At 37.8% G+C, this 14,784-nt stretch overlaps 1 protein-coding gene across 1 annotated transcript; it reads left to right on the top strand.

Annotated features, from left to right (window-relative positions):
- The first annotated feature begins 10,922 nt into the window (after positions 1 to 10,922).
- On the top strand, positions 10,923 to 13,370 carry LOC143444958 (alpha-1,3-mannosyl-glycoprotein 4-beta-N-acetylglucosaminyltransferase A-like). Its single transcript, XM_076943750.1, has 7 exons — positions 10,923 to 10,946; positions 11,021 to 11,209; positions 11,479 to 11,658; positions 12,147 to 12,359; positions 12,528 to 12,677; positions 13,098 to 13,213; positions 13,283 to 13,370. Exons 1-7 carry the CDS (start codon positions 10,923 to 10,925, stop codon positions 13,347 to 13,349), a joined length of 939 nt encoding a protein of 312 aa, XP_076799865.1. The 3' UTR covers positions 13,350 to 13,370.
- Positions 13,371 to 14,784: the final 1,414 nt, after the last annotated feature.

Here is a 14,784-nt window from a genome sequence, read left to right as displayed (position 1 = left end):
AAACAATCATTCAGTTAAAAAAAAGTGTTACTCACTCCTACGAGCGGTTTGCGCAATACGACCACGATTTGCCGTGTTTTTGCAATTTGTTTGCATTCAAAATCAATACAAACGATTTCAATTTCAATTCAATCTTTGTTGTATTTTCTATCTGGCAGAGGCAGGGAGTATCCTATCTCTCGCAAACAATCGATTCCCTTCTGAAGAATCAGGTTGATCGTTCTGTTGATTCTAGAATCCTTGTTTACGTCGGCGAGACCGACGAAGAGTTTTTACGTGATCTTTCGCGCTCATTGCAAAGCAGTTATCGGAAGCACATTGAAGATGGGATATTACAGGTTTCACTTCAGTGTTTATTCCCAAACAAGCCCAATACTTGTATCGATATCAATCGTGAGAACAGCGAAGAGCTTTAATAATTCAGAAGCGGCTGAGAAAGTAAAAAGGAAATTAATTCCCTTTACAGCCGTATCATTAAAATTTAATTTTAAAACGTTTTAACGGCTGGGTCAAACGCCCCACAAAGCAAAGTATACGTTTAAAGCAGCCAGTTCTTCAACAATAAATTACACAACCACAGGCTAAGTAACTATACATAAGTTTATGAATGAAAACTGAAAGTTTAGAGTTGAATTATTTAGTACTACTTCAGTGACATCACGATTATCGCTTATCCCGAAAGGAAACTATATTTGCTTTTAGACTACGCTGTCAAACTGTATTGTTCCTATTTTTGTGAGTTTGTTGAGTAATAGCCGGCCATTTTGATATGTTTGTTTTTAGCGATTGTTTTTACCCCCGCCAATCTCACAAATTTCTGTTGCAGCTAATTAGTCCACCTAAAAGTTACTACCCTTCTTGGGAAAAAGTGCTTCAGTCCAGTTTTAACGACGCGCTGGAGCGAGTGAAGTGGAGATCGAAACAGAATCTGGATCAAATCTTCCTCATGATGTACATCTATAACCTTTCACCTAAATATTACCTCATGATGGAAGATGACGTCATAGCCAGCCATGGGTACATCGGAGCGATAATGAAGGTGACGTAATAGTTGCTGCGTTGTGGGTGACGGTAGGATAATAAGACCCCCAATTTGGTTTTTAAAGGTCACTTCTGCTTTCTAATTAAGTCTTCGTCATTTTAAGAAAAGTTAACTATACCTTATGCTCAATGTGTGCCATGGGTTGAATAATATGATTTCTATGCAGGAGGCTAACCGAAGATCGATGGAAAATTACTTTTATATTTCTTTTTGTAATTTGGGAGCGATTGGAAAACTTTTCCGCGCCGAAACTCTTCCATCATATGCTTCGTTCATCCACACGTTCTGGAATAAAAAACCGCTCGACTGGCTGCAGGTATGTTGGCAGCTTACACGAATGAAAAGATTCTTTGTTGAGCATTTTTGTTTTTCCGCCGTATACGCTTCGAGCATAACGACTTTTGCTGAGTAGGCCTAGGCCGAGCCAATGTGTCCAAAAAAACTACCGAAATTCGTCAAGTGTTATGTGGTTATTCGGAATTTAACGTGCACCCTATAAGGTGTCAGCTATATAGTTTTTCTATGTTAACCTATAACCTTTCTGCAATTATTTTTTTAAGCTGTGCTTCGATTTGTTAAGTTTCAAACATTTGATGGGATGAAAAAGCAATTTAGAAACGACAGCAACTGTGTTTTCCTTTGGTGTGCTCATACCTTACGATCCATTCATGGACTGGTTGATGGGGGTTTTGTTATTGCCTGCACCTTATTGAACCTTTATCGTTCATTTTTCCAGCTGGACTACGTTGCGTCAGCGGTCTGCAGCTATGACGAGAACGCCCAACAATGCAATAAAAGGAGAGAGCTAAAAATGCCTCCTCACAAACCGTCGCTGTTTCAACACATTGGAAGGTACATTGCTTTGCTGCTAAAGTTTTTCTGAAAAATCGAATCCATCTTCGACTTCATCTTTTCTTTCAGTGTTTCGTCATTGCAAGGAAAGACGCAAAATCTCAAGGACAATTCATTCAAAAGCGACGCCATCTGAGCTCAGGTCCGTTAGAGGTTACTTCAGGTCAAGGTTAAGCCTAAAAAAAGTCGTCGCTTCGAAGCAGAGTTAAAATGAAAGCTGACGCTGCTTCGTGTTTACTTTTGTCCACGACAATCTTGTGAATGGGGCGGAGTGTTCAGTTCAAGCAGCAGTTAATTTTGCATTTTTTCCGATTTGTTACTCAAAGTGTAAGATTTTTGTTTTCTTTCAGAGCAAACTTTTCGTCATCTTGAATACGTTGTAGTCGTCATAACCTAGTACTTACTCTTTACCTGTTTATAGTATTTACAATTTATGTTGCAATAGTAAACATATAACCTGCTGTTTAACCTATACCAAAGCGCCAGATACGTTTGTCCAGATTTACTAACTGATGAGCGATGATAAATCGACAACTGTATAATCCCCGCCTATATTGTGAGCCTAGCAGCCCTAGCTACTGCATTCACTCCAATCCTTTTTGTTGTTGGGTACAGTATATGTGCCCATTTTGATTTATTATTTTGAATCTTTTGTGCAATTTGTTATGCCATTTAAATGCAATATTACACTAAGCGTTGCAGCTTTTTTCTTAAAATTGTTTCGTTTTGTTGTACTTCAGCCTAACCATCGTGGTGTGAAAAAAGAAAAACTTTGCCATTGTTTGAGTGTGATTTGGTTGTGGAGAGGACGTAGATAGAATCATACTAGTACACTAATTCGCCTGCGTGCGTTTACCCAAACAGCATAACAGCAGAGAAATCAAAAATACAGTAACTTACAAGGAAACATCAATTTTCGTTGGATGCCTTTAAATTATATGGGTTCTCTTGGACCGATTATTCTTTTTGTTTAATTCACCCAATTTCGGGAACAAATACAAAAGTCTTTTTACGTAGACTTAAGTTATTGTTATTTTTTTGAATTACGGTGATTCAAAGGGTTAAGTTGTCTCTGATGCCAAACATCTAAGGTACCTGTGTCTAATAAGGCCCATTGCTCATATTTCGCAAACCCGTGCAAATAAATGAAAAATTTTAACCCTATATAAAAACTAATATAAATTCATGGTGGTTTACCAGATTTCATCCTTGCCACGTGATCAACCGATTCGCTAGAGCACAAGAAAAATTTGATATTTGCAGTTATGGTGGTTTTGTTAATTTAGAAAAAAAGTAAGTGAGAATTTGGCCGGTTAAATGAACTGTTGTCAGCCGGCTGAAGTTTTCATGTAACAACCAACTTAGTATTGAAAAGGATAATACACTTTTTTTGCTAAAATTTTTCTGATAATAAAAATGTGACATTTTTTTCGTGGATGCCACATGCGCCTAATAAGGCCCATTCAAGATGCTTGGTTAATTGATTTCCAGACTTCAAGAGTGGTTCCAGTCATGAGTTGGAAAGTTGTTGCAGTTACTTTTTTTTTCAACCCACGTTTGTTGGTCGTTGTCTTACACAAATTGGTGGTTGCTGTCTTGCTTTATTTGCTTAATACGATTTTTCAGCTATGTTTTGAATCAAAATACTCACAAAATTGGTGGGCCTTATTAGGAGCCTATGCTCCTAATAAGGCCCATTTTTTGGAATTTTTAATTTCTTTATAAAAATTTTTTGGGGAGTTGTCAGGTATTGTGGTTTTAATATGTTGTAGTCATATACCCTTACTAATACAATACGATTTTTCAGCCTATTCTCATTTGTGGTTCTTGAGTTATTTTCAAAAAAGTGTTAGGTGGGCCTTAATTGGTACAGGTACCTTACACAGGCTGTAGGCTATCCTGAAAAACAAAGAAAGATCAAAGTATTCCATTTAACAATCCAGGGTTTGGAAATAAGCTGCTTGAAGATCATTTTAGTTTTGTGTCCGCAGTCCAATTACGTTTCGACAAGACATAAGGACTCGCATTTTCATCCCATCATCATTATCAAAGGTTCTAATCACTACATCGCCTGAGTGCCCATGCAATTAAAAATAACCTATCAATATTGCGTATTTTTATACTTACCGACATTACTTTATTTTTACGTCTATATGTTTGTACCATATGTAGGCTATGCTTGGATTAGCGGTCGTGCTAACCAGTATTATTCATTGTTATTAATTCCGTTTTAAACCATGCAGGTTTTAAGCTATTGGACTTAGCTTCTTTTCGTCGTTTATTGTTAGTTTGCCGAGTCATCTCGTTATAATGGTTACCATTTCATTTTTCGTTCCACAAGCAATGACAAAAATAATCATTACGATGCGTCAGAGAATTTGAGGTAAGTTAGTTAAAAAAAATGCCAGGTAGCGGGGAAGTAATTGAAAACGAGTTGATGCTGATCCTTAATCTTACAACCCAGATAGCACGTACGTAGTTGTCGGCCCGACGGCTACAACGAGCTATTCTCGCTATAGGGCCTGTAGTACCATTTTCAGCAGTTTTAAAACGGCAACCCGGGGATTGTGACGAAGGTCGCATGCAAGACGTCACTATATAAAAACTATAAATGATTCCGGTCCAGTGCGCATGCACGTGACCTTAATCTGTGAAAGTTTGCTGTTGTTATGGCGTGTGCGGAGTGTAGGTTCAGGCTAAAGTTGACGTTTTGTGTTGGTTCAAAGTTAAGGCTTTTTGGCTGATTTTTTGGAAAAATACAAGAAAAAAAGTTGTTAAAAAGTTGAAGCATTTGGTGCGAGAATTCCAGATACGAGAATTTTCTCAAAATACTGCATTAAGTCCTTTTGTCCTACATCTCGGCGGATACAAAAACTCAGCGAGGTGACCGGACTTGTTTAGAAGCAAATTCAAATTGAAAAATTGTACTTTGCATTGTTTTAGATAGGGCTTCAGATGGGCCTACAGGCCCTTAACCCCAGGCTGCGTGACCTACATACGGTGAAATGATCGCTTCATTTAAGTTATTCTGGTAAGTGCTTTATTTTCTGCGAGGTAAACAAGCGTCATTTTCCGGTGCTATATACCGATATGAAATGCTAGGTCGCTTTTTTATATGTGAGTACACTGTACATCAATTGACAATGGTCTCTTCTTACGTCATAAAAACAAAAACGATGTTGCTTCTATTTGCAGTTTGGACTTGATAATAATACAAGTTTTCGACACTGACTCAACCGACCGCCAAACAGACAAATTAAACAAAGTTTTATTGCGATATAAACCTTCATCCTAAAAGTTACTTAGACAGAGTTTAAAATTTATACAGGATCGTGTTACTGTGGCCATAAAACATACTGACTATTCCTATGGAGTATGGTCTCCTGACAAACGTTTGTTTTCTTTAAAAACAAATATGTCTCATCCGTTTACGGTTAACAATTTTTTTTGTTGTGCTTTTTTGCAGTCGTTAGAATCAAAGAGCTTCGTTACAAACGTAAAAGATGAACCAATTGTACCCGGTGAAAAAGTCTATTTTCACCCCTTAGATCCGGTATTTCCCCTCTCAGGGGACCTAAAAGCACCCAGCCCAGGCTTTGAGTTGGGTCGGATACCGAAAAACGCCGACGTCGTAATAGGAATACCCACAGTGAAGGTATGTTTATGATGCAAATGTGATTGTTATTGTTATGTCATAAGATGTTTTCATTTCACACAATTTGTACATCAGTTCTAATTATAACCGACCGTGATTGAAATTGGAAACAATCATTCAGTTAAAAAAAGTGTTACTCACTCCTACGAGCGATTTGCGCAATACGACCGCTATTTGCGGTGTTTTTGCAATTTGTTTGCATTCAAAATCAATACAAACGATTTCAATTTGCTTTCAATTCAATCTTTGTTCTATTTTTTGTCTGGCAGAGGCAGGGAGTATCCTATCTCTCGCAAACAATCGATTCCCTTCTGAAGAATCAGGTTGATCGTTCTGTTGATTCTAGAATCCTTGTTTACGTCGGCGAGACCGACGAAGAGTTTTTACGTGATCTTTCGCGCTCATTGCAAAGCAGTTATCGGAAGCACATTGAAGATGGGATATTACAGGTTTCACTTCAGTGTTTATTCCCAAACAAGCCCAATACTTGTATCGATATCAATCCTGAGAACAGCGAAGAGCTTTAATAATTCAGAAGCGGCTGAGAAAGTAAAAAGGAAATAAATTCCCTTTACAGCCGTATCATTAAAATTTAATTTTAAAACGTTTTAACGGCTGGGTCAAACGCCCCACAAAGCAAAGTATACGTTTAAAGCAGCCAGTTCTTCAACAATAAATTACACAACCACAGGCTAAGTAACTATACATAAGTTTGTGAATAAAAACTGAAAGTTTAGAGTTGAATTATTTAGTACTACTTCAGTGACATCACAATTATCGCTCATCCCGAAAGGAAACTATATTTGCTTTTAGACTACGCTGTCAAACTGTATTGTTCCTATTTTTGTGAGTTTGTTGAGTAATAGCCGGCCATTTTGATATGTTTGTTTTTAGCGATTGTTTTTACCCCCGCCAATCTCACAAATTTCTGTTGCAGCTAATTAGTCCACCTAAAAGTTACTACCCGCCATGGGAAAAAGTGCTTCAGTCCAGTTTTAACGACGCGCTGGAGCGAGTGAAGTGGAGATCGAAACAGAATCTGGATCAAGTCTTCCTCATGATGTACATCTATAACCTTTCACCTAAATATTACCTCATGATGGAAGATGACGTCGTAGCCAGCCATGGGTACATCGGAGCGATAATGAAGGTGACGTAATAGTTGCTGCGTTGTGGGTGACCGCAGGATGATAAGAAACCCATTTGGTTTTCAAAGGTCACTTCTGCTTGCTAATTAAGTCGTCGTCATTTTAAGAAAAGTTAACCACACCTTATGCTCAATGTGTGACACAGGTTGATTAATATGATTTCTATGCAGGAGGCTAACCGAAGATCGATGGAAAATTACTTTTATATTTCTTTTTGTAATTTGGGAGCGATTGGAAAACTTTTCCGCGCCGAAACTCTTCCATCATATGCTTCGTTCATCCACACGTTCTGGAATAAAAAGCCGCTCGACTGGCTGCAGGTATGTTGGCAGCTTACACGAATGAAAAGATTCTTTGTTACGCATTTTTGTTTTTCCGCCGTATACGCTTCGAGCATAACGACTTTTGCTGAATTGGCCTAAGCCGAGCCAATGTGTCCAAAAAAAACTACCGAAATTCGTCAAGTGTTATGTGGTTATTAGGAATTTAACGTGCACCCTATAAGGTGTCAGCTATATAGTTTTTCTATGTTAACCTATAACCTTTCTGCACTTGTATTTTTTAAGCTGTGCTTCGATTTGTTAAGTTTAAAACATTTGATGGGATGAAAAAGCAATTTAGAAACGACAGCATGTGTTTTCCTTTGGTGTGCTCATACCTTACGATCCATTCATGGACTGGTTGATGGGGGTTTTGTTATTGCCTGCACCTTATTGAACCTTTATCGTTCATTTTTCCAGCTGGACTACGTTGCGTCAGCGGTCTGCAGCTATGACGAGAACGCCCAACAATGCAATAAAAGGAGAGAGCTAAAAATGCCTCCTCACAAACCGTCGCTGTTTCAACACATTGGAAGGTACATTGCTTTGCTGCTAAAGTTTTTCTGAAAAATCGAATCCATCTTCGACTTCATCTTTTCTTTCAGTGTTTCGTCATTGCAAGGAAAGACGCAAAATCTCAAGGACAATTCATTCAAAAGCGACGCCATCTGAGCTCAGGTCCGTTAGAGGTTACTTCAGGTCATGGTTAAGCCTAAAAAAAGTCGTCGCTTCGAAGCAGAGTTAAAATGAAAGCTGACGCTGCGTCGTGTTTACTTTTGTCCACGACAATCTTGTGAATGGGGCGGAGTGTTCAGTTCAAGCAGCAGTTAATTTTGCATTTTTTCTGATTTGTTACTCAAAGTGTAAGATTTTTGTTTTCTTTCAGAGCAAACTTTTCGTCATCTTGAATACGTTGTAGTCGTCATAACCTAGTACTTGCTCTTTACCTGTTTATAGTATTTACAATTTATGTTGCAATAGTAAACATATAACCTGCTGTTTAACCTATACCAAAGCGCCAGATACGTTTGTCCAGATTTACTAACTGATGTGCGATGATAAATCGACAACTGTATAATCCCCGCCTATATTGTGAGCCTAGCAGCCCTAGCTACTGCATTCACTCCAATCCTTTTTGTTGTTGGGTACAGTATATGTGCCCATTTTGATTTATTATTTTGAATCTTTTGTGCAATTTGTTATGCCATTTAAATGCAATATTACACTAAGCGTTGCAGCTTTTTTCTTAAAATTGTTTCGTTTTGTTGTACTTCAGCCTAACCATCGTGGTGTGAAAAAAGAAAAACTTTGCCATTGTTTGAGTGTGATTTGGTTGTGGAGAGGACGTAGATAGAATCATACTAGTACACTAATTCGCCTGCGTGCGTTTACCCAAACAGCATAACAGCAGAGAAATCAAAAATACAGTAACTTACAAGGAAACATCAATTTTCGTTGGATGCCTTTAAATTATATGGGTTCTCTTGGACCGATTATTCTTTTTGTTTAATTCACCCAATTTCGGGAACAAATACAAAAGTCTTTTTACGTAGACTTAAGTTATTGTTATTTTTTTGAATTACGGTGATTCAAAGGGTTAAGTTGTCTCTGATGCCAAACATCTAAGGTACCTGTGTCTAATAAGGCCCATTGCTCATATTTCGCAAACCCGTGCAAATAAATGAAAAATTTTAACCCTATATAAAAAATAATATAAATTCATGATGGTTTACCAGATTTCATCCTTGCCACGTGATCAACCGATTCGCTAGAGCACAAGAAAAATTTGATATTTGCAGTTATGGTGGTTTTGTTAATTTAGAAAAAAAGTAAGTGAGAATTTGGCCGGTTAAATGAACTGTTGTCAGCCGGCTGAAGTTTTCATGTAACAACCAACTTAGTATTGAAAAGGATAATACACTTTTTTTGCTAAAATTTTTCTGATAATAAAAATGTGACATTTTTTTCGTAGATGCCACATGCGCCTAATAAGGCCCATTCAAGATGCTTGGTTAATTGATTTCCAGACTTCAAGAGTGGTTCCAGTCATCAGTTGGCAAGTTGTTGCAGTTACTTTTTTTTTTCAACCCACGTTTGTTGGTCGTTGTCTTACACAAATTGGTGGTTGCTGTCTTGCTTTATTTACTTAATACGATTTTTCAGCTATGTTTTGAATCAAAATACTCACAAAATTGGTAGGCCTTATTAGGAGCCTATGCTCCTAATAAGGCCCATTTTTTGGAATTTTTAATTTCTTTATAAAATTTTTTTGGGGCGTTTTCAGGTATTGTGGTTTTAATATGTTGTAGTCATATACCCTTACTAATAGAATACGATTTTTCAGCCTATTCTCATTTGTGGTTCTTGAGTTATTTTCACAAAAGTGTTAGGTGGGCCTTAATTGGTACAGGTACCTTACACAGGCTGTAGGCTATCCTGAAAAACAAAGAAAGATCAAAGTATTCCATTTAACAATCCAGGGTTTGGAAATAAGCTGCTTGAAGATCATTTTAGTTTTGTGTCCGCAGTCCAATTACGTTTCGACAAGACATAAGGACTCGCATTTTCATCCCATCATCATTATCAAAGGTTCTAATCACTACATCGCCTGAGTGCCCATGCAATTAAAAATAACCTATCAATATTGCGTATTTTTATACTTACCGACATTACTTTATTTTTACGTCTATATGTTTGTACCATATGTAGGCTATGCTTGGATTAGCGGTCGTGCTAACCAGTATTATTCATTGTTATTAATTCCGTTTTAAACCATGCAGGTTTTAAGCTATTGGACTTAGCTTCTTTTCGTCGTTTATTGTTAGTTTGCCGAGTCATCTCGTTATAATGGTTACCATTTCATTTTTCGTTCCACAAGCAATGACAAAAATAATCATTACGATGCGTCAGAGAATTTGAGGTAAGTTAGTTAAAAAAAATGCCAGGTAGCGGGGAAGTAATTGAAAACGAGTTGATGCTGATCCTTAATCTTACAACCCAGATAGCACGTACGTAGTTGTCGGCCCGACGGCTACAACGAGCTATTCTCGCTATAGGGCCTGTAGTACCATTTTCAGCAGTTTTAAAACGGCAACCCGGGGATTGTGACGAAGGTCGCATGCAAGACGTCACTATATAAAAACTATAAATGATTCCGGTCCAGTGCGCATGCACGTGACCTTAATCTGTGAAAGTTTGCTGTTGTTATGGCGTGTGCGGAGTGTAGGTTCAGGCTAAAGTTGACGTTTTGTGTTGGTTCAAAGTTAAGGCTTTTTGGCTGATTTTTTGGAAAAATACAAGAAAAAAAGTTGTTAAAAAGTTGAAGCATTTGGTGCGAGAATTCCAGATACGAGAATTTTCTCAAAATACTGCATTAAGTCCTTTTGTCCTACATCTCGGCGGATACAAAAACTCAGCGAGGTGACCGGGCTTGTTTAGAAGCAAATTCAAATTGAAAAATTGTACTTTGCATTGTTTTAGATAGGGCTTCAGATGGGCCTACAGGCCCTTAACCCCAGGCTGCGTGACCTACATACGGTGAAATGATCGCTTCATTTAAGTTATTCTGGTAAGTGCTTTATTTTCTGCGAGGTAAACAAGCGTCATTTTCCGGTGCTATATACCGATATGAAATGCTAGGTCGCTTTTTTATATGTGAGTACACTGTACATCAATTGACAATGGTCTCTTCTTACGTCATAAAAACAAAAACGATGTTGCTTCTATTTGCAGTTTGGACTTGATAATAATACAAGTTTTCGACACTGACTCAACCGACCGCCAAACAGACAAATTAAACAAAGTTTTATTGCGATATAAACCTTCATCCTAAAAGTTACTTAGACAGAGTTTAAAATTTATACAGGATCGTGTTACTGTGGCCATAAAACATACTGACTATTCCTATGGAGTATGGTCTCCTGACAAACGTTTGTTTTCTTTAAAAACAAATATGTCTCATCCGTTTACGGTTAACAATTTTTTTTGTTGTGCTTTTTTGCAGTCGTTAGAATCAAAGAGCTTCGTTACAAACGTAAAAGATGAACCAATTGTACCCGGTGAAAAAGTCTATTTTCACCCCTTAGATCCGGTATTTCCCCTCTCAGGGGACCTAAAAGCACCCAGCCCAGGCTTTGAGTTGGGTCGGATACCGAAAAACGCCGACGTCGTAATAGGAATACCCACAGTGAAGGTATGTTTATGATGCAAATGTGATTGTTATTGTTATGTCATAAGATGTTTTCATTTCACACAATTTGTACATCAGTTCTAATTATAACCGACCGTGATTGAAATTGGAAACAATCATTCAGTTAAAAAAAGTGTTACTCACTCCTACGAGCGATTTGCGCAATACGACCGCTATTTGCGGTGTTTTTGCAATTTGTTTGCATTCAAAATCAATACAAACGATTTCAATTTGCTTTCAATTCAATCTTTGTTCTATTTTTTGTCTGGCAGAGGCAGGGAGTATCCTATCTCTCGCAAACAATCGATTCCCTTCTGAAGAATCAGGTTGATCGTTCTGTTGATTCTAGAATCCTTGTTTACGTCGGCGAGACCGACGAAGAGTTTTTACGCGATCTTTCGCGCTCATTGCAAAGCAGTTATCGGAAGCACATTGAAGATGGGATATTACAGGTTTCACTTCAGTGTTTATTCCCAAACAAGCCCAATACTTGTATCGATATCAATCCTGAGAACAGCGAAGAGCTTTAATAATTCAGAAGCGGCTGAGAAAGTAAAAAGGAAATAAATTCCCTTTACAGCCGTATCATTAAAATTTAATTTTAAAACGTTTTAACGGCTGGGTCAAACGCCCCACAAAGCAAAGTATACGTTTAAAGCAGCCAGTTCTTCAACAATAAATTACACAACCACAGGCTAAGTAACTATACATAAGTTTGTGAATAAAAACTGAAAGTTTAGAGTTGAATTATTTAGTACTACTTCAGTGACATCACAATTATCGCTCATCCCGAAAGGAAACTATATTTGCTTTTAGACTACGCTGTCAAACTGTATTGTTCCTATTTTTGTGAGTTTGTTGAGTAATAGCCGGCCATTTTGATATGTTTGTTTTTAGCGATTGTTTTTACCCCCGCCAATCTCACAAATTTCTGTTGCAGCTAATTAGTCCACCTAAAAGTTACTACCCGCCATGGGAAAAAGTGCTTCAGTCCAGTTTTAACGACGCGCTGGAGCGAGTGAAGTGGAGATCGAAACAGAATCTGGATCAAGTCTTCCTCATGATGTACATCTATAACCTTTCACCTAAATATTACCTCATGATGGAAGATGACGTCGTAGCCAGCCATGGGTACATCGGAGCGATAATGAAGGTGACGTAATAGTTGCTGCGTTGTGGGTGACCGCAGGATGATAAGAAACCCATTTGGTTTTCAAAGGTCACTTCTGCTTGCTAATTAAGTCGTCGTCATTTTAAGAAAAGTTAACCACACCTTATGCTCAATGTGTGACACAGGTTGATTAATATGATTTCTATGCAGGAGGCTAACCGAAGATCGATGGAAAATTACTTTTATATTTCTTTTTGTAATTTGGGAGCGATTGGAAAACTTTTCCGCGCCGAAACTCTTCCATCATATGCTTCGTTCATCCACACGTTCTGGAATAAAAAGCCGCTCGACTGGCTGCAGGTATGTTGGCAGCTTACACGAATGAAAAGATTCTTTGTTACGCATTTTTGTTTTTCCGCCGTATACGCTTCGAGCATAACGACTTTTGCTGAATTGGCCTAAGCCGAGCCAATGTGTCCAAAAAAAACTACCGAAATTCGTCAAGTGTTATGTGGTTATTAGGAATTTAACGTGCACCCTATAAGGTGTCAGCTATATAGTTTTTCTATGTTAACCTATAACCTTTCTGCACTTGTATTTTTTAAGCTGTGCTTCGATTTGTTAAGTTTAAAACATTTGATGGGATGAAAAAGCAATTTAGAAACGACAGCATGTGTTTTCCTTTGGTGTGCTCATACCTTACGATCCATTCATGGACTGGTTGATGGGGGTTTTGTTATTGCCTGCACCTTATTGAACCTTTATCGTTCATTTTTCCAGCTGGACTACGTTGCGTCAGCGGTCTGCAGCTATGACGAGAACGCCCAACAATGCAATAAAAGGAGAGAGCTAAAAATGCCTCCTCACAAACCGTCGCTGTTTCAACACATTGGAAGGTACATTGCTTTGCTGCTAAAGTTTTTCTGAAAAATCGAATCCATCTTCGACTTCATCTTTTCTTTCAGTGTTTCGTCATTGCAAGGAAAGACGCAAAATCTCAAGGACAATTCATTCAAAAGCGACGCCATCTGAGCTCAGGTCCGTTAGAGGTTACTTCAGGTCATGGTTAAGCCTAAAAAAAGTCGTCGCTTCGAAGCAGAGTTAAAATGAAAGCTGACGCTGCGTCGTGTTTACTTTTGTCCACGACAATCTTGTGAAAGGGGCGGAGTGTTCAGTTCAAGCAGCAGTTAATTTTGCATTTTTTCTGATTTGTTACTCAAAGTGTAAGATTTTTGTTTTCTTTCAGAGCAAACTTTTCGTCATCTTGAATACGTTGTAGTCGTCATAACCTAGTACTTGCTCTTTACCTGTTTATAGTATTTACAATTTATGTTGCAATAGTAAACATATAACCTGCTGTTTAACCTATACCAAAGCGCCAGATACGTTTGTCCAGATTTACTAACTGATGTGCGATGATAAATCGACAACTGTATAATCCCCGCCTATATTGTGAGCCTAGCAGCCCTAGCTACTGCATTCACTCCAATCCTTTTTGTTGTTGGGTACAGTATATGTGCCCATTTTGATTTATTATTTTGAATCTTTTGTGCAATTTGTTATGCCATTTAAATGCAATATTACACTAAGCGTTGCAGCTTTTTTCTTAAAATTGTTTCGTTTTGTTGTACTTCAGCCTAACCATCGTGGTGTGAAAAAAGAAAAACTTTGCCATTGTTTGAGTGTGATTTGGTTGTGGAGAGGACGTAGATAGAATCATACTAGTACACTAATTCGCCTGCGTGCGTTTACCCAAACAGCATAACAGCAGAGAAATCAAAAATACAGTAACTTACAAGGAAACATCAATTTTCGTTGGATGCCTTTAAATTATATGGGTTCTCTTGGACCGATTATTCTTTTTGTTTAATTCACCCAATTTCGGGAACAAATACAAAAGTCTTTTTACGTAGACTTAAGTTATTGTTATTTTTTTGAATTACGGTGATTCAAAGGGTTAAGTTGTCTCTGATGCCAAACATCTAAGGTACCTGTGTCTAATAAGGCCCATTGCTCATATTTCGCAAACCCGTGCAAATAAATGAAAAATTTTAACCCTATATAAAAAATAATATAAATTCATGATGGTTTACCAGATTTCATCCTTGCCACGTGATCAACCGATTCGCTAGAGCACAAGAAAAATTTGATATTTGCAGTTATGGTGGTTTTGTTAATTTAGAAAAAAAGTAAGTGAGAATTTGGCCGGTTAAATGAACTGTTGTCAGCCGGCTGAAGTTTTCATGTAACAACCAACTTAGTATTGAAAAGGATAATACACTTTTTTTGCTAAAATTTTTCTGATAATAAAAATGTGACATTTTTTTCGTAGATGCCACATGCGCCTAATAAGGCCCATTCAAGATGCTTGGTTAATTGATTTCCAGACTTCAAGAGTGGTTCCAGTCATCAGTTGGCAAGTTGTTGCAGTTACTTTTTTTTTTCAACCCACGTTTGTTGGTCGTTG

This window comes from Clavelina lepadiformis, chromosome 2 (assembly GCF_947623445.1).
Source record: "Clavelina lepadiformis chromosome 2, kaClaLepa1.1, whole genome shotgun sequence".
Classification (NCBI taxonomy): Eukaryota; Metazoa; Chordata; class Ascidiacea; order Aplousobranchia; family Clavelinidae; genus Clavelina; species Clavelina lepadiformis.
This window is presented reverse-complemented; position numbering and strand designations above follow the sequence as displayed.